We start from the raw sequence: 23,736 nt of genomic DNA on the forward strand, positions 1-23,736 counted from the left end.
CCCAAAGCCCTGTATCAGTCCCCACACTAATCCCACCGCCCCGCTCTGTCCCCAAAGCCCTGTACCAGTCCCACAGTAATCCCACTGCCCCATTCTGTCCCCAAAGCCCTGCATCAGTCCCCACACGAATCCCACTGCCCCGCTCTGTCCCCAAAACCCTGTATCAGTCCCTACACTAATCCCACCGCCCCGCTCTGTCCCCAAAACCCTGTATCAGTCCCTACGCTAATCCCACCGCCCCGCTCTGTCCCCAAAGCCCTGTATCAGTCCCCATACTAATCCCACCGCCCCGCTCTGTCCCCAAAGCCCTGTATCAGTCCCCACACTAATCCCACCGCCCCGCTCTGTCCCCAAAGCCCTGTATCAGTCCCCACACTAATCCCACTGCCCTGCTCTGTCCCCATAGCCCTGTATCAATCCCCACACTAATCCCACTGCCCCGCTCTGTACCCAAAGCCCTGTATCAGTTCCCACACTAATCCCACTGACCTGCTCTCTCCCCATGGCCCTGTATCAGTTCCCACACTAATCCCACTGCCCTGCTCTGTCCCCATAGCCCTGTATCAGTCCCCACACTAATCCCACTGCCCCGCTCTGTCCCCAAAGCCCTGTATCAGTCCCCACACTAATCCCACCGCCCAGCTCTGTCCCCAAAACCCTGTATCAGTCCCCACACTAATCCCACTGCCCTGCTCTGTCCCCAAAGCCCTGTATCAGTCCCCACACTAATCCCACTGCCCTGCCCTGTCCCCATAGCCCTGTATCAATCCCCACACTAATCCCACTGCCCCGCTCTGTACCCAAAGCCCTGTATCAGTTCCCACACTAATCCCACTGACCTGCTCTCTCCCCATGGCCCTGTATCAGTTCCCACACTAATCCCACTGCCCTGCTCTGTCCCCATAGCCCTGTATCAGTCCCCACACTAATCCCACTGCCCCGCTCTGTCCCCATAGCCCTGTATCAATCCCCACACTAATCCCACTGCCCCGCTTTCTCCCCATAGCCCTGTATCAATCCCCACATTAATCCCATTGCCCCGCCCTCTCCCCATAGCTCTGTATCAGTCCCCACATTAATCCCATTGCCCGCCCTCTCCCCATAGCCTTATATCGTCCCCACACTAATCCCACTGCCCCGCTCTCTCCCCATAGCCCTGTATCAGTCCCCACACTAATCCCAATGCCCTGCTCTGTCCCCATAGCCCTGTATCAGTCCCCACACTAATCCCACTGACCTGCGCTCTCCCCATAGCCCTGCATCAATCCACACACTAATCCAACTGCCCTCTCTCTCTCCCCATGTACAGTGCCATTCTGAAGTCGGCGTGCTGCCACAGTGAATCACCTCACACTTTTATACACACCGTTTGGCACTTCCTGACACCCAATGCGCCCCCCCACGTGCCCTTTCCAGATTCCTCGTGTCCTCATAGAACACCAACAACAGCTACGTCAGAATCCCACTAATTGACTACAGTTCAGCCTTCAACACTATGATCCCCTCGAGACTGATTACTAAACTTAGTGATCTCGGACTAAGCCCCACTCTCTGCGAAAGGGCTATGGGGCGATTTGGAACTTAGTGCCTGAGAAATAGAGGCTGAAGATCCGACTAAACTGTACGTCACTGTGCACTAAAACTTAACCCCTGCCACTCTCCCCACATCTTCCTGTCAATGATTTCAAATTCATACTCCCTCTCTCTCTGGTTATCGGCATCTCTGCTAAGAGGGGAGCAGGTCCTTCCTATCCACTCTTATCTCAGCCGCCCATTAGTTTACAAACCTCGATGGGCCGAACAGCCTGCAGGGATTCTATGTCAGAGCTCAGGCTCCTCGTTTCGAAAGGAGCTGGGCCTGGGTGAAAGGAACAGAGTATAATCCATCCAAGTCTACTGATGCTGCAGGAGAAATTGAATTGAATTGAATTTATTTATTGTCACGTGTCCCAAGACACAGTGGAAAGCTTTGTCTTGTGAGCAATCCAGGCAGATCACCGAGTTAAGGAGCATCGATAATAAATAATAGGTAAACAGCGGCAAACACAAAAACACAGGTCCAGGCGAATGTTAAGAGTTTGTGAGTCCGTTCAGTATTCTAACAACAAGTGGGTAGAAACTGTTTTGAAACCGGCTGGTGTGTGTGTTCAGGTTTCTGTACCTTCTCCCCGATGGTAGAGGTTGTAGAAAAACATTACCAGGGTGGGATGGAGCTTTGAGAATGCCGGCGGCCTTTCCCTGACAGTGGGCCTGGTAGATGGATCCTATAGATGGGAGGTTGGCCTTTGTGATCGTCCGGGCCGAGTTCACCACACTCTGTAACCGTCTCCGATCTTGAATGGTACAGTTGCCATACCAGGTAGTGATACATCCAGACAGGATGCTCTCAGTGGGGCACCTATAAAAGTTGACAAGGGTATTCACCGTCATGCCTCAGGCAACTCTCTGTGTGGAGTTTGCACACTCTCCCCGTGTCTGCGTGGGTTTCCTCCGGGTGCTCCGGTTTCCTCCCACAGTCCAAAAATGTGCAGGTTAGGTGAACTGGCCATGCTAAATTGCCCGTAGTGTTCGGTGAAGGGGTAAATGTAGGAGAATGGGTCTGGGTGGGTTACGCTTCGGCGGGTCGGTGTGGACCTGTTGGGGCCGAAGGGCCTGTAAGTAATCTAATCAAATTTCCTCAGCTGCCTGAGGAAGAAGAGACGTTGTTGGGCCTTTGTAACCAGTGTGCCCACATGAAGAGCCCAAGAAAGCTTGTTGTGGGTGACCACTCCCAGGAGCTTGACCCTCTCCACTCGTTCCACCTCTGTGCTGTTAATGTGTAGGGGGGGGGGGCAGGAGTAACATCCCGCCGAAAGTCAATAATGAGTTCCTTGGTTTTGCCGACATTGAGAGCTAGGTTGTTCTCAGTGCACCATTTTCCAGGTCTTCCACCTCCCATATGTAGTCTGTTTTATCGCCATCTGAGATTCGACCGACTATGGTGGTGTCAACAGTGACTTTGTAAATGGCATCAGTCTGGTATTTGGTGACACAGTCATGGGTATACAGTGAGCACAGTAGGGGGCTGAGTACACACCCCCCTGGGGGGGCTCAGTTTTGAGTGTTAGTGAGGGTGAAATATTGTCCCCAATCTTCACTGATTGTGGCCTGTGGGTCAGGAAACTGTGGATCCAATTGCAGAGAGAGGGGCTTAGTCCGAGATCACTAAGTTTAGTAATCAGTCTCGAGGGAAGATAGTGTTGAAGGCTGAACTGTAGTCAATTAGTGGGATTCTGACGTAGCTGTGCTTGGTGTTCTATGAGGACACGAGGAATCTGAAAAGGGCATGAGGGGGGCGCATTGGGTGCTAGGAAGTGCCAAACGGTGTATATAAAAGTGTGAGGTGATTCACTGTGGTAGCACGCCGACTTCAGAATGTCACTGTTCAGAGAGACTTGGGAGTACAGAAGAGTTGCAGCTAAAGCGAGCGACTGAAAAGTCAAACAGTGTGTTAGCCTTTATTGTAAAGGTGTTCACGAGCGAAGAAATCTTGTACGGGGCATCGCTGAGAGCTGACGACTGTGTTTACTGCTTTGACACTGTATATGCGTGTGGAATAAGAACCGAAGTGGACCATTTGACCTTTTGTGCTGATTATTGAAAAGCACAGAAAGCTCCAGGGGTAGGCAAGGGGCTGTGTGACCTCCTCCTCCTGTTTGTTTATGTTGAGTTTGCAGGTCAATGATGGATATCGAGGACAACAAAATTACATCACTTTAACACCCCTTCTACGTGGAGACCGGTCCAAAGGTGCTTGGCAGGCGTGTGATCAGGCAGCAAAGGCTGAGGCAATCCATTGGCGTTTGCTTCACAGCCGACAGTAGGGCAGAAAGGAATCCGCGTGGGGAGATGTGACACCAGCTATCACATTGCTTTCACTGCCGCTGTCACTCCCTCTTCGTCCACCCACGGAGCTGAGTCAGAACATGAATTAGTCACGAGTACAGTCACAGCTCTTGTTCCTTGTTTACTGGCTTGCTACTCATCAGTGTCTCAGGAGCCTCCCTTCATGAGCAACTGCGTGACAATGGCAGCCAAATGATGGACCCTCTGCTCCTCCACTTTCACAGTCCAGTCCACCCGCACCACTACCTTACCACTGACTACAAAGGAGCCATTCATGCGGTGTACAGCATAAAGTTGCACCTCCTGCTGAAGGTTTTCAGTGCGTCTCAGCTATCACTGACCTGGACAATTCCATCCCTCTCAGGGCTCAGCTCCTGTTTGGTGTCCTGCCTCAGCCCAAGCAAAGCTCTATTGGCCGCAACTTCACTCACGTTAAGTCCTCCGCACGTTTGGTCTGCACTCCCTGTCCGGGAACATGTGAATTTAGCCCTTGTTTATAAGTCCCACTCTGTTAGCCTCACCAGGCACACGCACACAAACACACACACACCAACACCTATCCATCCATCCCTGGAACTTCTTCCGAGATTCAGGAATTCCCTTCCTAAATCTCTGCCTCACTCTCCTCCTTTGAGATGCTCTTAATATCGATCAACCAGGCTTTTGCCCACCAGTCCTGATATCTCCTGAATTTAATTATTTTTGTTTTCAGTCGTTCCTGGGTTACGGGCACAATGTCCATCCCAAGATGCCCCTTGAGAAGATGGCAGTGAGCTGTCCTTGCACCACCACTCCCTACGTGCTGTAGATGGACCCCGCTCCCTACGTGCTGTAGGTGGACCCCGCTCCCTACGTGCTGTAGGTGGACCCCGCTCCCTACGTGCTGTAGGTGGACCCCGCTCCCTACGTGCTGTAGGTGGACCCCGCTCCCTACGTGCTGTAGGTGGACCCCGCTCCCTACGTGCTGTAGGTGGACCCCGCTCCCTACGTGCTGTAGGTGGACCCCGCTCCCTACGTGCTGTAGGTGGACCCCGCTCCCTACGTGCTGTAGGTGGACCCCGCTCCCTACGTGCTGTAGGTGGACCCCGCTCCCTACGTGCTGTAGGTGGACCCCGCTCCCTACGTGCTGTAGGTGGACCCCGCTCCCTACGTGCTGTAGGTGGACCCCGCTCCCTACGTGCTGTAGGTGGACCCCGCTCCCTACGTGCTGTAGGTGGACCCCGCTCCCTACGTGCTGTAGGTGGACGCTGCTCCCTACGTGCTGTAGGTGGACCCCGCTCCCTACGTGCTGTAGGTGGACCCCGCTCCCTACGTGCTGTAGGTGGACCCCGCTCCCTACGTGCTGTAGATGGACCCCGCTCCCTACGTGCTGTAGGTGGACCCCGCTCCCTACGTGCTGTAGGTGGACCCCGCTCCCTACGTGCTGTAGGTGGACCCCGCTCCCTACGTGCTGTAGGTGGACCCTGCTCCCTACGTGCTGTAGGTGGACCCCGCTCCCTACGTGCTGTAGGTGGACCCCGCTCCCTACGTGCTATAGGTGGACCCCGCTCCCTACGTGCTGTAGGTGGACCCCGCTCCCTACGTGCTGTAGGTGGACCCCGCTCCCTACGTGCTGTAGGTGGACCCCGCTCCCTACGTGCTGTAGGTGGACCCCGCTCCCTACGTGCTGTAGGTGGACCCCGCTCCCTACGTGCTGTAGGTGGACGCTGCTCCCTACGTGCTGTAGGTGGACCCCGCTCCCTACGTGCTGTAGGTGGACGCTGCTCCCTACGTGCTGTAGGTGGACCCCGCTCCCTACGTGCTATAGGTGGACTCCGCTCTCTACGTGCTGTAGGTGGACCCCACTCCCTACGTGCTGTAGGTGGACCCCGCTCCCTACGTGCTGTAGGTGGACCCCGCTCCCTACGTGCTATAGGTGGACCCCGCTCTCTACGTGCTGTAGGTGGACCCCACTCCCTACGTGCTGTAGGTGGACCCCGCTCCCTACGTGCTGTAGGTGGACCCCGCTCCCTACGTGCTGTAGGTGGACGCTGCTCCCTACGTGCTGTAGGTGGACCCCGCTCCCTACGTGCTATAGGTGGACCCCGCTCTCTACGTGCTGTAGGTGGACCCCACTCCCTACGTGCTGTAGGTGGACCCCGCTCCCTACGTGCTGTAGGTGGACCCCGCTCCCTACGTGCTGTAGGTGGACCCCGCTCCCTACGTGCTGTAGGTGGACCCCGCTCCCTACGTGCTGTAGGTGGACCCCGCTCCCTACGTGCTGTAGGTGGACCCTGCTCCCTACGTGCTATAGTCGACCCACGGTGGTTTGGTGGAAGGAGTTGAACAGTTTTGACCCCAGGACTGTGAAAGGAAAGGTGATGTCGTTCCAAGTCAGGATGGTGTGTGGTTTGGTGGTGTTCCTATCTACCTGCTTCCCTTGTTGTTCCAGGCGGTAGATTTGAAAGATGCTGCTGAAAGAACCTTGGTGGGCTTGCTGCAGTGCATCATTGTCGATGGTCTGCACTGCCTCTACCCAGTATCGGTGGAAGGAGTCTATGTTGGTGGTGGTGAGTGTGGTGCCAATCAAATGTGCTGCTTTGCCATGGATACAGTTTAGTCAGAAGTTTAGTTTCACTCCGTTGATATCTCAGCCTCCCACCCAGTGTTGTAGCCGCTGTGTGTATTTGGCTCCATCCAAGTCAGTCTCTGGTCAATGTTGACACTGGGGGGTTCAGTGATGGTAATGCCAGTGAATGTCAAACGGCATTGGTTAGATATTCTCTTGTTGGAAACAAAATCATAGAATTCCTAGAGTGTGGAATGAGGCCACACTAACCCTCCACAGAGTACCCACCCAGACCCATTACCCTCCCCTATTACACTACATTTACCCCTGACTAATGCATCTAATCCCTGAACAATTTAGCATGGCCAATCCACCCTAACCTGCACATCCCTGGGCACTATGGGACAATTTAGCATGGCCAATCCACCCTAACCTGCACATCCCTGGGCACTATGGGACAATTTAGCATGGCCAATCCACCCTAACCTGCACATCCCTGGGCACTATGGGACAATTTAGCACGGCCAATCCACCCTAACCTGCACATCCCTTGGCACTATGGGACAATTTAGCACAGCCAATCCACCCTAACCTGCACATCTCTGGGCACTATGGGACAATTTAGCACGGCCAATCCACCCTAACCTGCACATCACTGGACACTATGGGACAATTTGGCATGGCCAATCCACCCTAACCTGGACACCCCTGGGCACTATGGGACAATTTAGCACGGCCAATCCACCCTAACCTGCACATCCCTGGGCACTATGGGGCAATTTAGCATGGCCAATCCACCCTAACCTGCACATCACTGGACACTATGGGACAATTTAGCATGGCCAATCCACCCAAACCTGCACATCCCTGGACACTATGGAACAATTTAGCATGGCCAATCCACCCTAACCTGCACACCCCTGGACACTATGGGACAATTTAGCATGGCCAATCCACCCTAACCTGGACACCACTGGGCACTATGGGACAATTTAGCACGGCCAATCCACCCTAACCTGCACATCCCTGGGCACTATGGGGCAATTTAACATGGCCAATCCACCCTAACCTGCACATCACTGGACACTATGGGACAATTTAGCATGGCCAATCCACCCTAACCTGCACATCACTGGACACTATGGGACAATTTAGCATGTCCAATCCACCCTAACCTGCACATCCCTGGAGACTATGGGACAATTTAGCATGGCCAATCCACCCAAACCTACACATCCCTGAGCACTATGGGACAATTTAGCATGGCCAATCCACCCTAACCTGCACATCCCTGGACACTATGGAACAATTTAGCACGCCAATCCACCCTAACCTGCACATCCCTGGGCACTATGGGACAATTTAGCACGGCCAATCCACCCTAACCTGCACATCCCTGGGCACTATGGGACAATTTAGCACGGCCAGTCCACCCTAACCTGCACATCCCTGGCACTATGGGACAATTTAGCATGTCCAATCCACCCTAACCTGCACATTCCTGGGCACTATGGGACAATTTAGCATGGCCAATCCACCCTAACCTGCACATCCCTGGGCACTATGGGACAATTTAGCATGGCCAATCCACCCTAACCTGCACATCCCTGGGCACTATGGGACAATTTAAGTGTCCAATCCACCCTAACCTGCACATCCCTGGACACTATGGGACAATTTAGCATGGCCAATCCACCCTAACCTGCACATCCCTGGGCACTATGGGACAATTTAGCATGGCCAATCTACCCTAACCTGCACATCCCTGAGCACTATGGGACAATTTAGCATGGCCAATCCATCCTAACCTGCTCATCCCTGAGCACTATGGGACAATTTAGCATGGCCAATCTACCCTAACCTGCACATCCCTGAGCACTATGGGACAATTTAGCATGGTCAATCCACCCTAACCTGCACATTCCTGGGCACTATGGGACAATTTAGCATGGCCAATCCACCCTAACCTGCACATCCCTGGGCACTATGGGACAATTTAGCATGGCCAATCCACCCTAACCTGCACATCCCTGGGCACTATGGGACAATTTAGCATGGCCAATCCACCCTAACCTGCACACTATGGGACAATCTAGCATGGCCAATATACCCTAACCTGCACATCTTTCGATTGTGGGAGGAAACCAGAGGTAACCCAAGCAGACACGGGGAGAATGTGCAAACTCCACACAGACAGTCACCCGAGACTGGAATCGAACCCAGGTCCCTGGCGCTATGAGGCAGCAGTGCTAACCACTGAGCCACCATGCTGTCACTGCCTGGCCCTTTTGTGAGGTGAATGTTACTTGCCACTTGTCAGCCCGATCCAAGATATTGGCCAGCTCTCGCTGCATTTGGACATGGACTGCTTCAGTATCTGAGGAGTCATGACACAAAACGTTGGGTAGGAGGATGAACTGTGAGGAGGATGCAGAGGTGCTGCAGTGTGATTTGGACACGCTGAGTGAGTGGGCAAATGCATGGCAGATGTGGATAAATGTGAGCTTATCCACTCTGGGAGCCAAAGCAATATATTGGCAATATATTGGGAAAGGTGCAGCGAGGCAAAAGGGTATGTTGTCCTTCATAGCGAGAGGATCCAAGGACAGAGACATCTTGCTGCAATTGGACGGGGCCAGTGGTGAGGCCACGCCTGGGGTTTTGTGCGCACAGTTTTGGCCTCCTTATCTGAGGAAGATGTTCTGGCTGTGGAGGAAGTACAGGGAAAGTTTACCAGACTGTTTCCTGGGATGGATTAGGAGAAAGTGAGGACTGCAGATGCTGGCGATCAGAGTCGAGAGTGCGGTGCTGGAAAAGCACAGCAGGTCAGGCAGCACTCCCTTGTCATGGCCCTCCCTCGACCCTGACCCCTCCCTGGTGAAGGGCGTCTGCCCGAAAACATCGATTCTGCTGCTTCTCGGATACTGTGCTTTTCCAGCACCACACTCTCGACGCTGTTTCCTGGGATGGCAGGACTGACGTAGGAAGCGAGACTGGATCAATGAGGACTGTGTTCAAAAATGAGGACTGTGTTAATGCCAAAATGTAGAATAATTTGAAGAAGGAGTTCAATATACAGAGGAACCTCGATTATCCGAGTATCGGATTATCCGGCAAGATTGCAAGGTCCCGATGCCTGGCTAAACTATGTTATCCGGTATTCGATTATCCAGACTTTGATTAACCGAACAAAATACTCCCCAGCCGTATCCTTCAGATAATCGAGGATCCTCTGTAGTTCTTAGGTGGAAAGGTATCGAAGGAGATGGGGTGAATGTGGGTGCAGGGTGCAGAGTTGGATGATCAGCATGGTCATATTAAATGGTGGAGCAGCAGGCTTGAAGGGCCCAACGGCCGACTGCTGTTCCTTGTTTTCGATGTTTCTGATCCCAGTCTGTGTTTCGAGACGCCGTTTAATTCACAGTAAATAGGTTTAGTTGGTCCCAAGTTCCCTCATTATTGGTTCTGCAGCTGCCTTGGGATAGCCATAAATCACGATAATTATTCAGCCAGAACCTTAATTAGTAAATGCACTGCAATTACAATGTTAACGAGTCTTTAATAAACAGGGGGAGCAAGACTTGGAAGGAGGCAGCAAAGAAGTTTTGTCTGGAGTAGTATACTTCAAAGAGCTTGCTCTTTGCCTTTGAGTCTGAGGCTACACTCTCTAGCCAATTGAGCGCTTTCTAAAGTACCGTTTCCGTAGTAATGCAGGGAATGTGGCAAACACTTGGTGCACAGCAAGCTCCCACAAGCATCAGGTGATCAGGAGAAGAGAGTCTGTTTTCGTGATTTTGGTTGGGAGATAAATATTGACCTCAGGACTCCAGGGAAAACTCCCCTGCTGTTCTGCCAGTAACACCATGACATTTTTAACACCCACTTGGGAATACAGAGAGGCCTTGTCTTAGTGTCTCATCTGACAGACAACACCTACAAAAGTGCAGCACTCCCTCATCAGGGCCTTCCCTCACTCCTGACCCCTCCCATTGAGTAGCACTCTTTCAGGACTGCACTCGCTCAGAACCTGATTCCCCTAACCCTGACACATCCCACTGTGTGGCACTACCTCAGTACGTCATTCCCCTATCCCTGACAGATCCCACTGTGTGGCACTATCTCAGTACGTCATTCCCTTAACCCTGACACATCCCACTGTGTGGCACTATCTCAGTACGCCATTCCCTTAACCCTGACACATCCCACTGTGTGGCACTATCTCAGTACGCCATTCCCTTAACCCTGACAGATCCCACTGTGTGGCACTATCTCAGTACGTCATTCCCTTAACCCTGACACATCCCACTGTGTGGCACTATCTCAGTACGCCATTCCCTTAACCCTGACACATCCCACTGTGTGGCACTACCTCAGTACGTCATTCCCTTAACCCTGACACATCCCACTGTGTGGCACTACCTCAGTACGTCATTCCCTTAACCCTGACACATCCCACTGTGTGGCACTACCTCAGTACGTCATTCCCTTAACCCTGACACATCCCACTGTGTGGCACTACCTCAGTACGTCATTCCCTTAACCCTGACACATCCCACTGTGTGGCACTACCTCAGTACGCCATTCCCTTAACCCTGACACATCCCTCTGTGTGGCACTACCTCAGTACGCCATTCCCTTAACCCTGACAGATCCCACTGTGTGGCACTATCTCAGTACGCCATTCCCTTAACCCTGACACATCCCACTGTGTGGCACTACCTCAGTACGCCATTCCCTTAACCCTGACACATCCCTCTGTGTGGCACTACCTCAGTACGCCATTCCCTTAACCCTGACAGATCCCACTGTGTGGCACTATCTCAGTACGCCATTCCCTTAACCCTGACACATCCCACTGTGTGGCACTACCTCAGTACGTCATTCCCTTAACCCTGACACATCCCACTGTGTGGCACTACCTCAGTACTCCTCTCCCCTATCCCTGACCTCTCCCACAATGTGAATCTTCCTTAGCCCTGACCCCATGCTGTGTTTTGCATTCTGCTGCTGGGTGCGAGTGTCGGTGAAGATCTTGCTGTCTTTTCTGTGGAGTGGGATGCGAGCCTCTGACCCAGTTCAAAGCGCGATCAAGTCTCACCCCATGGCTTTGTCCCTGGATTGCTGGTCAATATATGCTTAATGGATTGGGTGCAGTTCATACCCCTTGAAGGGCATGAGTAATGTTCAGCTTGTATGATATCAAGGCAGCAGTGAGGCCAGACCTGCAAGTTTGTGAAAGGGCAAGTTTCTCCAGCGGTGCTGTTAGCAAGGTGTTCCAGGATCCCATTCCAGTGACTGTGAAGCAATATACGATCTGAGTTACAACCAGAAGTGCACTTCACCCATACTCATTCAGTTGAAAACTCTTTTTTCAATGTCTTAGAGTCCTACTTGAGGCACTGTAGCATTCCTCATTTGTTGAAACGGGATGATGTGGGATGAATGTTGGTGGCGATGTTGTTTTGCACAGGACTGCTCCTATTGTCATAATTCTGCCCCTTTCCAAAGGTCTGCTGAGGCTGGTACAGTAGATCACCATTAGCGCTAAAAGGTCAATTCAGCTAGGATGGGGAAGAGGGTTTAATTTACAAAATGGCCAGGGCCTGACCGAATGGCAGAATAGTCTCGAACATCTAGTTCCAAGAAACTGGACAGCAGGCCCCCTCCTGTTCCTGTTCAGGGGTAGAATGAGATTCCTCCCCCTCCTATTTCACAGGCTTGAGGAGCTGAATGATTCCTCCTGCCCCTCTGTGACCATCTCTATGGGCTGAATGGCCTCCTCCTGGCCCTGTGAGACAGGCCCAAGAGGGCAGAATGGCCTCCTGCTGTCCCTGTGTGACTGACAGGTGTGGGCTGAATGGCCTCCTGCTGTCCCTGTGTGACTGACAGGTGGGGGCCGAATGGCCTCCTGCTGTCCCTGTGTGACTGACAGGTGGGGGCCGAATGGCCTCCTGCTGTCCCTGTGTGACTGACAGGTGGGGGCCGAATGGCCTCCTGCTGTCCCTGTGTGACTGACTTGTGAAGGCCAAATGGCCTCCTGCTGTCCCTGTGTGACTGACAGGTGTGGGCCGAATGGCCTCCTGCTGTCCCTGTGTGACTGACAGGTGTGGGCCGAATGGCCTCCTGCTGTACCTGTGTGAATGACAGGTGGGGGCCGAATGGCCTCCTGCTGTCCCTGTGTGACTGACAGGTGGGGGCCGAATGGCCTCCTGCTGTCCCTGTGTGACTGACAGGTGTGGGCCGAATGGCCTCCTGCTGTCCCTGTGTGAATGACAGGTGTGGGCCGATTGGCCTCCTGCTGTCCATGTGTGACTGACAGGTGGGGGCCGAATGGCCTCCTGCTGTCCCTGTCGGACTGACAGGTGTGGGCCGAATGGCCTCCTGCTGTCCCTGTGTGACTGACAGGTGGGGGCCGAATGGCCTCCTGCTGTCCCTGTGTGACTGACAGGTGTGGGCCGAATGGCCTCCTGCTGTCCCTGTGTGACTGACTGTTGAGTGGGTCAGTGGATTTGTAATCACCGTGCCCTCCTTTTCCTCTGTCTAGCAGCCACGGTGACCACTCCATCCATGGATGTAAGGACCATGTTCCTCCTGCTGCACTCCGTCACCGAGGACAACATCCGCTTCTTCAGGCTCAACCCCACGGAGACAGCCCGCCGCTTTGTCACTGCCTTCTCTCAGATCCAGGAGCACGGCCGCCACCTCCAGCCGCTGGTGCAGAGCTTCACCGGGATCTTCCCCATCTTTGACTTTGACGAGCGGACTCCGGCCAACGGCTACCGCAGCCTCATTAAAGTGGTGCGCTCCTGCATCCTGCACATCATCCACAAGTCACGCTACATCTCCGCCAACCGGCGCAGCATCTTCTTCAGGACCAACCACAACTGCATGGAGATCGAGGCCTACTGCTCTGCCCTCTGCCAGCTCCGTGCCCTTGTCTACTTTGCCCAGAGGCTGCTGACCGCCAACAAGCACGGTGACCTGTTCTTTGGTGAGGAGAAGGGACTCTCAGAGGACTTCCTGCATGAGTCCAATTCCATGCACAAGGGCTGCTTCTATGGGCGCTGCCTGGGTTTCCAGGTCAGTGCAGTCCAACCTCGTCATTAACACACCTCCATGGCCTCTTCCCCTCCCTATCTCTGTAACCCCCTCCAGCCCCTACACCCCTCCCTATCTCTGTAACCCCCTCCAGCCCCGACACCCCCTCCCTATCTCTGCAACCCCCTCCAGCCCCTATACCCCTCCCTATCTCTGTAACCCCCTCCAGCCCCTACACCCCCTCCCTATCTCTGTAACCCCCTCCAGCCCCTACACCCCCTCCCTATCTCTGTAACCCCCTCCAGCCCCTACACCCCCTCCCTATCTCTGTAACCCCCTCCAGTCCCTACACCCCTCCCTATCTCTGTAACTCCCTCCAGCCGCTACACCCCCTCCCTATCTCTGTAACCCCCTCCAGCCCCTACACCCCCTCCCTATCTCTGTAACCCCCTCCAGTCCCTACATCCCTCCCTATCTCTATAAACCCCTCCAGTCCCTACATCCCTCCCTATCTCTGAAACCCCCTCCAACCCCTACACCCCCTCCCTATCTCTGAAACCCCCTCCCCCCTACACCCCCTCCCTATCTCTGAAACCCCCTCCAACCCCTACACCCCCTCCCTATCTCTGAAAACCCCTCCAACCACTACACCCCCTCCCTATCTCTGAAACCCCCTCCAACCCCTACACCCCCTCCCTATCTCTGTAACCCCCTCCAGCCCCTACACCCCTCCCTATCTCTGTAACCCCCTCTAGCCCCTACACCCCCTCCCTATCTCTGAAACCCCCTCCAACCCCTACACCCCCTCCCTATCTCTGAAACCCCCTCCAACCCCTACACCCCCTCCCTATCTCTGTAACCCCCTCCAGCCCCTACACCCCCTCCCTATCTCTGAAACCCCCTCCAACCCCTACACCCCTCCCTAACTCTAACCCCCTCCAACCCCTACACCCCTCCCTAACTCTAACCCCCTCCAACCCCTACACCCCCTCCCTATCTCTGAAACCCCCTCCAACCCCTACACCCCCTCCCTATCTCTGAAACCCCCTCCAACCCCTACACCCCTCCCTAACCCTCTAACCCCCTCCAACCCCTACACCCCTCCCTAACTCTAACCCCCTCCAGCCCTGTATGCCTCCCTATCTCTGTAGCTTCCTCCAACCCCAATATCCCTCCCTCTGTCTGTAACCTCTGCCAGATCCTATAACCCTCAGATCTGTGTCTCTTAAGGCTATTCACTGGAGCACTCGTTGGACAAAAATTGACCTGGATTTCCTTCATTGGACGATTGTTGGGCGTGCCATCAGATGCCTGGGGTCCTGAGCTCTGCAGCTGCCTCTCTCAACCTTCCCATTCCTCTTTTCCCTGTTAAGTCAATCCTTAGAATGTCCCTCTCGGAGCAGAGTCACATCCCAAGGCGAAGGCCGCTGTTCACTTGGCCCGAGGTCCAATTTATGTTCCACTATCCCTCCCGTGAATTGCCTTGGGACAGTTTAAATTGGTTCCTCGCAGGGGCTATGGGAAATTACAGAGATAGAGGGGGGTGGGGGGTAATGTGAGGCCATGGTCTGTAATCTGTGGGAACTTCCCCTTCTCCCATCCCAGGGTTAGTGGTACCTCTGACCCCAAATTGCTTGGAATAAGGACCTAACCTCTGACCCGGAGCCATATTGAGTCAGGTAAAGAGACAGCTGCCCTTGTGAGACTCCCTCCTCTGTCTTTATTCAGGGCTGAGCAGGAAACTCAACTACGCCTCCATTTCTGTTTCCAAATAACCTCTGTAAACCTTACCCTCGGCTTCATTAATAGCATCGCAGAGTATGTGAGCCAAGGAGGTTTGGAGTTAAACTTGTGTGCAGCACCAGCTGAGTGTGGGAGCAAACCTAACAAGTCCTCCGACCAGCTTGCACCAGAACAGTGGGCTGAGTGTTCTGCCAGTCCTCAACGGTTTGGAATTTCATTGCCTAGGGGAAAATTGACAAGAGGCTGCATTCTCGGGATCTAGGGGCTGGATACCATGGTTGGCCATGGGAAATTGTCCCATAAGTGTCCCAGGATGTGCAGGTTAGGGTGGATTGGCCATGCTAAATTGTCCCATAGTGTCCCGGGATGTGTAGGTTAGGGTGGATTGGCCATGCTAAATTGTCCCATAGTGTCCCGGGATGTGTAGGTTAGGGTGGATTGGCCATGCTAAATTGTCCCATAGTGTCCCGGGATGTGCAGGTTAGGGAGGATTGGCCGTGCTAAATTGTCCCATAGTGTCCCAGGATGTGCAGGTTAGGGTGGATTGGCCATGCTAAATTGTCCCATAGTGTCCCAGGATGTGCAGGTTAGGGTGGATTGGCCATGCTAAATTGTCCCATAGTGCCCAGGGATGTGTAGGTTAGGGTGGATTGGCCATGCTAAATTGTCCCATAGTACCCAGGGATGTGCAGGTTAGGGTGGATTGGCCATGCTAAATTGTCCCACAGTGTCCCGGGATGTGCAGGTTAGGGTGGATTGGCAATGCTAAATTGTCCCATAGTGTCCCGGGATGTGCAGGTTAGGGAGGATTGGCCATGCTAAATTGTCCCATAGTGTCCCGGGATGTGCAGGTTAGGGAGGATTGGCCATGCTAAATTGTCCCATAGTGTCCAGGGATGTGCAGGTTAGGGTGGATTGGCAATGCTAAATTGTCCCATAGTGCCCAGGGATGTGCAGGTTAGGGTGGATTGGCCGTGCTAAATTGTCCCATAGTACCCAGGGATGTGCAGGTTAGGGTGGATTGGCCATGCTAAATTGTCCCATAGTGTCCCGGGATGTGCAGGTTAGGGTGGATTGGCCATGCTAAATTGTCCCATAGTGTCCAGGGATGTGCAGGTTAGGGTGGATTGGCAATGCTAAATTGTCCCATAGTGCCCAGGGATGTGCAGGTTAGGGTGGATTGGCCGTGCTAAATTGTCCCATAGTACCCAGGGATGTGCAGGTTAGGGTGGATTGGCCATGCTAAATTGTCCCATAGTGTCCTGGGATGTGCAGGTTAGGGAGGATTGGCCATGCTAAATTGTCCCATAGTGTCCCGGGATGTGCAGGTTAGGGTGGATTGGCCATGCTAAATTGTCCCATAGTGTCCAGGGATGTGCAGGTTAGGGTGGATTGGCCATGCTAAATTGTCCCATAGTGCCCCAGGATGTGTAGGTTAGGGTGGATTGGCCATGCTAAATTGTCCCATAGTGCCCAGGGATGTGTAGGTTAGGGTGGATTGGCCATGCTAAATTGTCCCATAGTGCCCAGGGATGTGCAGGTTAGGGTGGATTGGCCATGCTAAATTGTCCCATAGTGTTCAGGGATGTGTGCTTTGGCCAAGGGTAAATGTAGAGTAATAGGGTAGGGGAATGGGTGGGTTATTCTTCGGAGGGTTGGTGTAGACTTGTTGGGCCGAAGGGCCTGTTTCCACCTAATAGGGATTCTACGATTCAATGGCCAGCCGCTTTGCCTTGGGCTGGTCATATACAGCCCTCTGCCTCCAGGAGGCGCCTTCCCATTGACGTGGCTGGAGTGTCACTGTCAGCCCGGGGTCAGGCACTCTGCAGTAAGTGGTCTATGACTGTGGCCTCAGCCACCCTCGAGTCCTAGAACTACAGGATAGTACAACAGCAAAGAGGACCGTTCAGCCCATCGAGTATAGTATGTCTTTTGCAGGACAATCCACCCACCGCTCTCATTCCATCATATTATGTCCTTCGTGTTTTCAATCAAATTTTCTTTTCAGGTGTGCTGCGGGGCCACAGCCCCTATCCAAACCTAATCCAAGCTATTAGTCATGTCAGAAGGTTCTTCGTCACTTCCTTCGATCTGCCCTGTATGCTCATCGACCCTGTTGCCATTGGCAATAGTTCCCCTTTGTTGGCTGTGGCCATAGTCTCCTCGAAAGTCCAGCACCTATATCAGAACCTCCTGTTCAGCTTCACTGCTCTGCAGAGAACAATCCCAGTTTCTCCAGTATACCCCACTGCCGTCACCGTCATCCCTCACTCCTGGCTGTAGCCTGGATCCTCCCAAGAGTATGGTGCCTGGCAGCGGACTGGGGCTGAACCACCGTTTCATCAAGAATTTGGCTTAACGTTCTGGCTTTTGTACTCCAGATCGTAAAGATCAGGATTCCACATGGTTTAGAACCTGCTTCCCTAACCCATTCGTCCTCATCCAAGGAGTTTAGGGGTAAAAAGATTTATCTTTCCGTGAAAATTTGTGGCGTGTCCGAAGATTGGCCGGAATGTTTTGATAATGCAACTGCTAAAAGAACATAACGAGGGAGAAATTAGAGGAAGGGGTTAGCTCACTAGAAACATGAAAAAAACATAAGAAGAGTTTCTGCAGGTATTTAAAAAGGGCTGGAGTAACTTATACTGCATGTAAGTTGGAGGGGAAACTGACAATGGAAAATGAGGAGACGGCCGATGAATTAAACTGATATTTTACATCTGTCTTCACTGCAGAATAACATCCTGGCAAAGAATTGTAAGTAAGTCAAGAGGTGAAAGGAGCAAGTGACTTTTTATCAGGGCAGGGTATTGAGAAAATTATGAGAACTGGAGACTGGCAGGCCCCCTCTCAGACCTCACCCTGGGTTCTGAAAAGAGTGAGATGATGGATGCACTGGTTTTAACTTTCCACAATCCCCTGGATTCTGCAGAGGTCCCATCAGACTGGAAAGCAGCGTACATGACAGGAAGCAGGAAACCACAAGACAGTTAGCTTTCATCTTGTTCAATCACAGAATGTGGGCGTCTCTGATCAGGCCAGAATTTATTGCCCATCCCTAGTCGCCCAGAGGGCAGTTAAGAGTCAACCATATTGCCATGGGTCTGGAGTCACATATGGAGGGGTGATAGATGTAGGACAGATAACCTGGATCAAAGGGAATCTCTAAATGTGGAGTATCATAGAATCCCTATGGTACTTGGATTTACAGAAGTCAAGGTGCTAGATCACACTTTATACACAAAATAATAGTTTATGGTGTGATGGGAGTTACATATTAGTGTGAATAGAGCATTAATTAGCTAACAGGAAACAAAGGAACACAGATGGCTCATTTTTGGCAAGATGCGAGCAGTGTTGGATCCTCAACTATTTGCAATTTATATAAACGACTTGATAAGTAGACTGAAGGTGCACTCGCTAAATCAGAGGCAAAATATTGCAGATGCTGGAAATCTGAAGCAGACCCAGAGCACTCGAGAAACTCAGCAGGTCTGGCAGTGTCTGTGTAGAGAGAAAACAGAGTCTGGTGCGACCCTTGTTTGGAGCTGTTTTTCCCTCGGTCCCCAGCTGCTGCCAAACCTGCTGAGTTTCTCCAGTGTCCTTCATGTGAGTTGCTGGCTAAATTTGCAGATGGTGTGCAGATGAGTTGGAAAGGCAATTGTGAAGAGGGGTCTGCAAAGGAAGACGTAAAAATGAGTGAATGGTTTGAAATTTGGCAAATGGTACGGTGTAGGCAAAGAATGAACTTGTCCACCGTGTAGCAAGAAGTCAATAAAGCAGCATAGTCTTGAAATGGAGTAGGATTGCAGAACCCTGAGAAATAGCAGGATCTGGGCATCCTGGTACATGGTTGACAAAAAGTTCATGTGCAGATGCAGCAAGTGATTAGAAAGGCCCAATGAATTGTTTATTGTGAGAGGAGTGCTATGTAGAAGGAGTTCGATTTGGCATGGCTAAGACCCTGTCTGGAGTCCTTGTACAGGCTTGGACTCGTCATTTAAGAAAAGATATAATTGCATTAGAAGCAATTAGAGCCATAGAGATGTACAGCACGGAAACAGACCCTTCGGTCAACTCGTCCATGCCAAACAGATATCCTAACTTAATCTAGTCCCATTTGCCAGCACTTGGCCCATACCACTCCAAACCCTTCCTATTCATATACCCATCCAAATGCCTTTTAAATGCTGTAATTGTACCAGCCTCCACCACCTCCTCTGGCAGCTCATTCCATACGCACACCACCCTCTGCATGAAAAAGTTGCCCCTCAGGACCCTTTTAACTCTTTCCCCTCTCCGATGCCTCTAGTTCTGGACTCTCCCCCCCCACCCTAGGGAAAAGACAGTGTCTATTTAGTGTCTTCTTGAACTGCTGCAGGGTCAATGCGCTGTAGGTAGACCCACAGTACCATTAGTGATAGAGTTCCAGCGACACTGAAAGAATAGCGTCTATGCCCCTCACAGTTTTATAGACCTCTATAAGGTCACCCCTCAGCCTGTCCAGTTCTGGTTGCCCTGTTATAGGAAGGATATGATTAAGCCGGAGTCGGTTCAGAAAAGATTTAACCAGGCTGTTGCCGGATGGGATGGGACTTTTTTCACTGAAGCATAGGAGGTTGAGGGGTGATCAGGGAAAATCCAGAGAAATCAGGGAATTTCTGGGATCTCTTGGCCGAGGGGTGTTATCTTATGGGGCAAGGTTGGACGAGCTGGGTCTGCGTGCATTGGTGTTTAGAAACGTGAGAGGTGATCTTAGTGAAACATGTTGGATCCTGAGGGTAATTGACAGGGTGCGTGACAGAGGGATGCAACCAGAGAGTTGCATTCCCCCCCCCCCCCCCATTTCAGTCTACACAGAAGCCCTGCGCACATTTACCTACAAAGCTGTGACTCAGCTACAAGAGGAGATTTCCATCCCCCCATCTCCTTCCTTATTAGCACATCCACACGTCAGGCTGCCCCACCCCAGTCGCTGTTAGGCAGTGTCCTGGCTCCTCTGTGCATGAGACAGGAAAGAGAGAGAGGGCCGTATTTTTTTAAATTATTCATTTGTGGGCTGTGGGGTCTCTGGCTGGACCCATCATTTATTACCCCAGTCCTAGTTGCCCCTGGAGACGGTGGGGCTGAGCTGCCATCTTGAACCGCTGCAGTCCACCTGCTGTGGGTTGACCCACAATGCCCTGAGGGAGAGGATTCCAGGATTCTGACTCAGCAACAGTGTTGGAACGGCGATATATTTCCAAGTCAGGATGTTGAGTGGAGGGAAACTTTGAAGATGGTGGTGTTCCCATGTATCTGCTGCCCTCGTCCTTCTGGATGGAAGTGGCCGTGGGTTTGGAAGGTGCTGTCTGAGGATCTTTGGTGAATTTCTGCAGTACATCTTGTAGATAATACACACCGCTGCTACTGACCGTCGATGGTGGAGGGAGTGGATGCTTATGGATGTAGTATTAAAGGCTTAGAGAACGTAAGGGGGTTAAGAGCTCAGCGAATGTCATGTGGTTGCTGTCATCCTGCTCCTTACAAGGCCTTCAGTCCAGACACTGCCTCTCTCTCATCACTGCTGCGTCCCTTCAGATCCTGGCTGAGAAAGTGAGAGAGTTTAAGTGAGCCTGGGCAGGCAGTACAGCCGCAGCGAGGGAATGAGTACCCGACCTGACCCTGTGGGCAGAGAGAAACGCGCAGGTACACAAACGTCCCCCCAACACACGGGCAGGAGCTCCGTGCAGCCCAGGCTGCTGCCTTCTCTCACTGTGCTCACTGTTCCCCCCTCCCTCCCTCCCTCACTCACAAACACACCTCTCGTCTGCGCTCCCTCATGTACACACTCTCTCGTGTTGTCTTGTTCCCCGTTAAACGAGTTAGACAACTCTGAGCAGGATGTTATGAATGAACATGCCCAGGTGTCACCACAATACCGAAGCAGTCAAATCAATGTGAACACAAGCATGTGCCAGTGCAGAACAGTCCCAACTTTATTAGGAAAAGGTTACGAGAACCTTTAGTACTAAACATACTCTCTATTTGGCCCCTTAACACTTGAAATACTTCCCAAGTCTCTTTATAAATTTATACAGTCTCTCTCTCCCTCTCCCTCTGTCTCTGCAAAGCTGCTTCCCCCCCCCCCCCGTCTCTCTCTCTCTCTCTCTGTCTCTCTTTCTCTCTCTCTCTCTGTCTCTCCGTCTCTCCCTCTGCGAAGCTGCTGTCTTCCTCTCCCCCCCTTCTCTGCGAAGCTGCTTTCCTCCCCTCTCTCTCTCTCTCTCTCTGTCTGTCTCTCTTTCTCTCTCTCTCTCTTTCTGTCTGTCTCTCTTTCTCTCTCTCTCTCTGACTCTCTGCGAAGCTGTAGTGTTCCTCTCTCCGCCCCACTTTCTCTGCGAAGCTGCTTTCTCTCTTTTTCTGGAACTCTCTATAGTTCTGCCCGGTAAGGGAGACACAGTCAATAGTTTCAATATTGTCAGTCACTTGGCTGGCGTGGTACTGCTTGATTTTTTATGTAGCAGGATCTAGTGCCTTTCTGTCAGTCCCTTCTTTGTTTAGTGGATAAATTGTTGGGAATATATCTGTCCAGGATAACTGTTGCCTTTTACATTATGCTGAAGTCATTAACACCTGGCTTCCATGTTTACAGTGTGTCTGGTATGTGAGTTTTGTAATGTTGCTTGGCCAGTGTACCCAGCATTCCTTGCTGTTTGGCCAAGTTAGCAATCTATTTGTGTGTTAGCATCCAGGAGGCTGCTACAATCTCATTCACACTCGTGCGCATAAGCACTTACTGTTCGCCTTCATTGATGCACTCCTCGCAGACATACACCGAACAGACATACACATGCTCTCGTACCACCACTTGTACTTACTCATCCCTGCTCCCGTGCACTCCTCTCTCAGTTACACTCCTCGTATATACAAACAAATGCACAGTCTCTCCTCCTCATGGAATGGCTTCTACACATACAGGCACACCACAAGAATACATTCCTCATTCACGCTTTTGAAGTTAATTCCTGGAATCTAGGAATTGTTCGCCAGGGCAGCGTTTATCATCCATCCGTCACTGCCCTTGAAGGTGGTTGTGAGTTTGCTTCTTGAACTGCTCCAGGGTCGATGTGCTGTGGGTAGACCCACAGTACCACTAGCGATAGAGTTCCAGCGACACTGAAAGAACGGGGATATACTTCCAAGTCGGGATGGTGAGTGGCTTGGAGGGAAATTTGCAGGGGACGGTGTTCCCATGTAGGTGCTGTCTTCATCCTTCTAGATGGAAGTGTTGGTGAAGTTCGGCAGTGCATCTTGTAGATGGCTGTTCCAACTGAGCGTCTGTGACAAAGGGGGTGTTTAACTGGCTGGTTCGGTTCAGTTTCCGATCAGTGGTAACCAACAGGATGTCATTTGGTGTCACAACTTCATCACCTCACGCAGGTTCCTCATATTAACACGCAAGGCAGATGCTTACTTACACACGTGCTCACAGAGTCCTCATTCACATACAACACATAAATGCACACACGGCTTAATCCTCATCCACACACACCACAGCCTCATGTTCTCACACACCACAGGCAAGTATGTACATGCAACACACGCTCACAGCTCTCATTCGCATATGCTACAGACACGTACATACATGCGCAATCCTCATAACATGCACGCCCCACACACACACACACATATATACACACACACACACACACACAGACACATACACTCATACAGACACATACACACACACTCTCTCTATCTCTCACAGACACACGCGCAACCACACAGAGACACACGCACGGACATGCACACACATGAACACACGGACACACACTCACACAAACCCACACACACAAACAGTCCTCCTTCCTGCCCATTCCTTGTGAATATACTCTCTACCTTTGAAAATGCACACACACCCCAACACAAGCCTACCCCTTCCCAACGTTCTCAACAACTCCCACGTTTGGTTTCAGTCCCAAAACGAGACGCACGTTTCTTGTGTTTTCCTTCTGTGATTTTTTGTATTATTCGCCCTGCCCACAGATCAGTGTTAATGCTGTAAACAGCTGGCCTCACTGTCAGAGAAGCCCTTTGTCAAGTGGTCCTTTCGGGGCAGGCACCGGCAGCTCATGATCAGTGGCTGCTTGTGCTTGGTACAGGCTGTTTGCAGTGTGAGTGAATCCCAGCTCACATCCTCCACTCTCTTCACAAACCCAGCAGTGCACACCGAGCCCAACCATAGCTATCCCCCAGGTGCTTCCCGGTATTTACTGTACACCAATCAAAATCATTAACTCTGTCTGTAAGATGAGATGAGGGTGGCACGGGGGCTCAGTGGTTAGCAGTAGGGACCTGGGTTCGAATCCAGCCTCGAGGTGACTGTCTGAGTGGAATTTGCACATTCCCCCCGTGTCTGCGTGGGTTTCCTGCCACAATCCAAAGATGTGCAGATTAGGGTGGATTGGCCATGCTAAATTGCCCCATAGTGTTCAGGGATGTGCAGGTTAGGGTGGATTGGCCATGCTAAATTGCCCCATAGT

At 52.1% G+C, this 23,736-nt stretch overlaps 1 protein-coding gene across 5 annotated transcripts in view; it reads left to right on the forward strand.

Moving 5' to 3' along the window:
• LOC122546516 (hormone-sensitive lipase-like) overlaps positions 1–23,736 on the forward strand; it is a 69,676-nt gene that overhangs the window by 9,627 nt on the left and 36,313 nt on the right. For 3 of the 5 annotated variants that reach the window (XM_087981001.1, XM_087981003.1, XM_087981004.1), the window contains exon 2: positions 12,978–13,513. In XM_087981001.1, coding sequence (XP_087837127.1) covers positions 12,978–13,513 — 536 coding nt within the window. The remainder of the gene's footprint in view (positions 1–12,977; positions 13,514–23,736) is intronic. The other 2 variants (XM_087981002.1, XM_087981005.1) reach the window with 1 other exon arrangement.

This window comes from Chiloscyllium plagiosum, unplaced genomic scaffold (genome assembly GCF_037043375.1).
Source record: "Chiloscyllium plagiosum isolate Xiang-an unplaced genomic scaffold, Cpla_swu_hap1 HiC_scaffold_38, whole genome shotgun sequence".
Classification (NCBI taxonomy): domain Eukaryota; kingdom Metazoa; phylum Chordata; class Chondrichthyes; order Orectolobiformes; family Hemiscylliidae; genus Chiloscyllium; species Chiloscyllium plagiosum.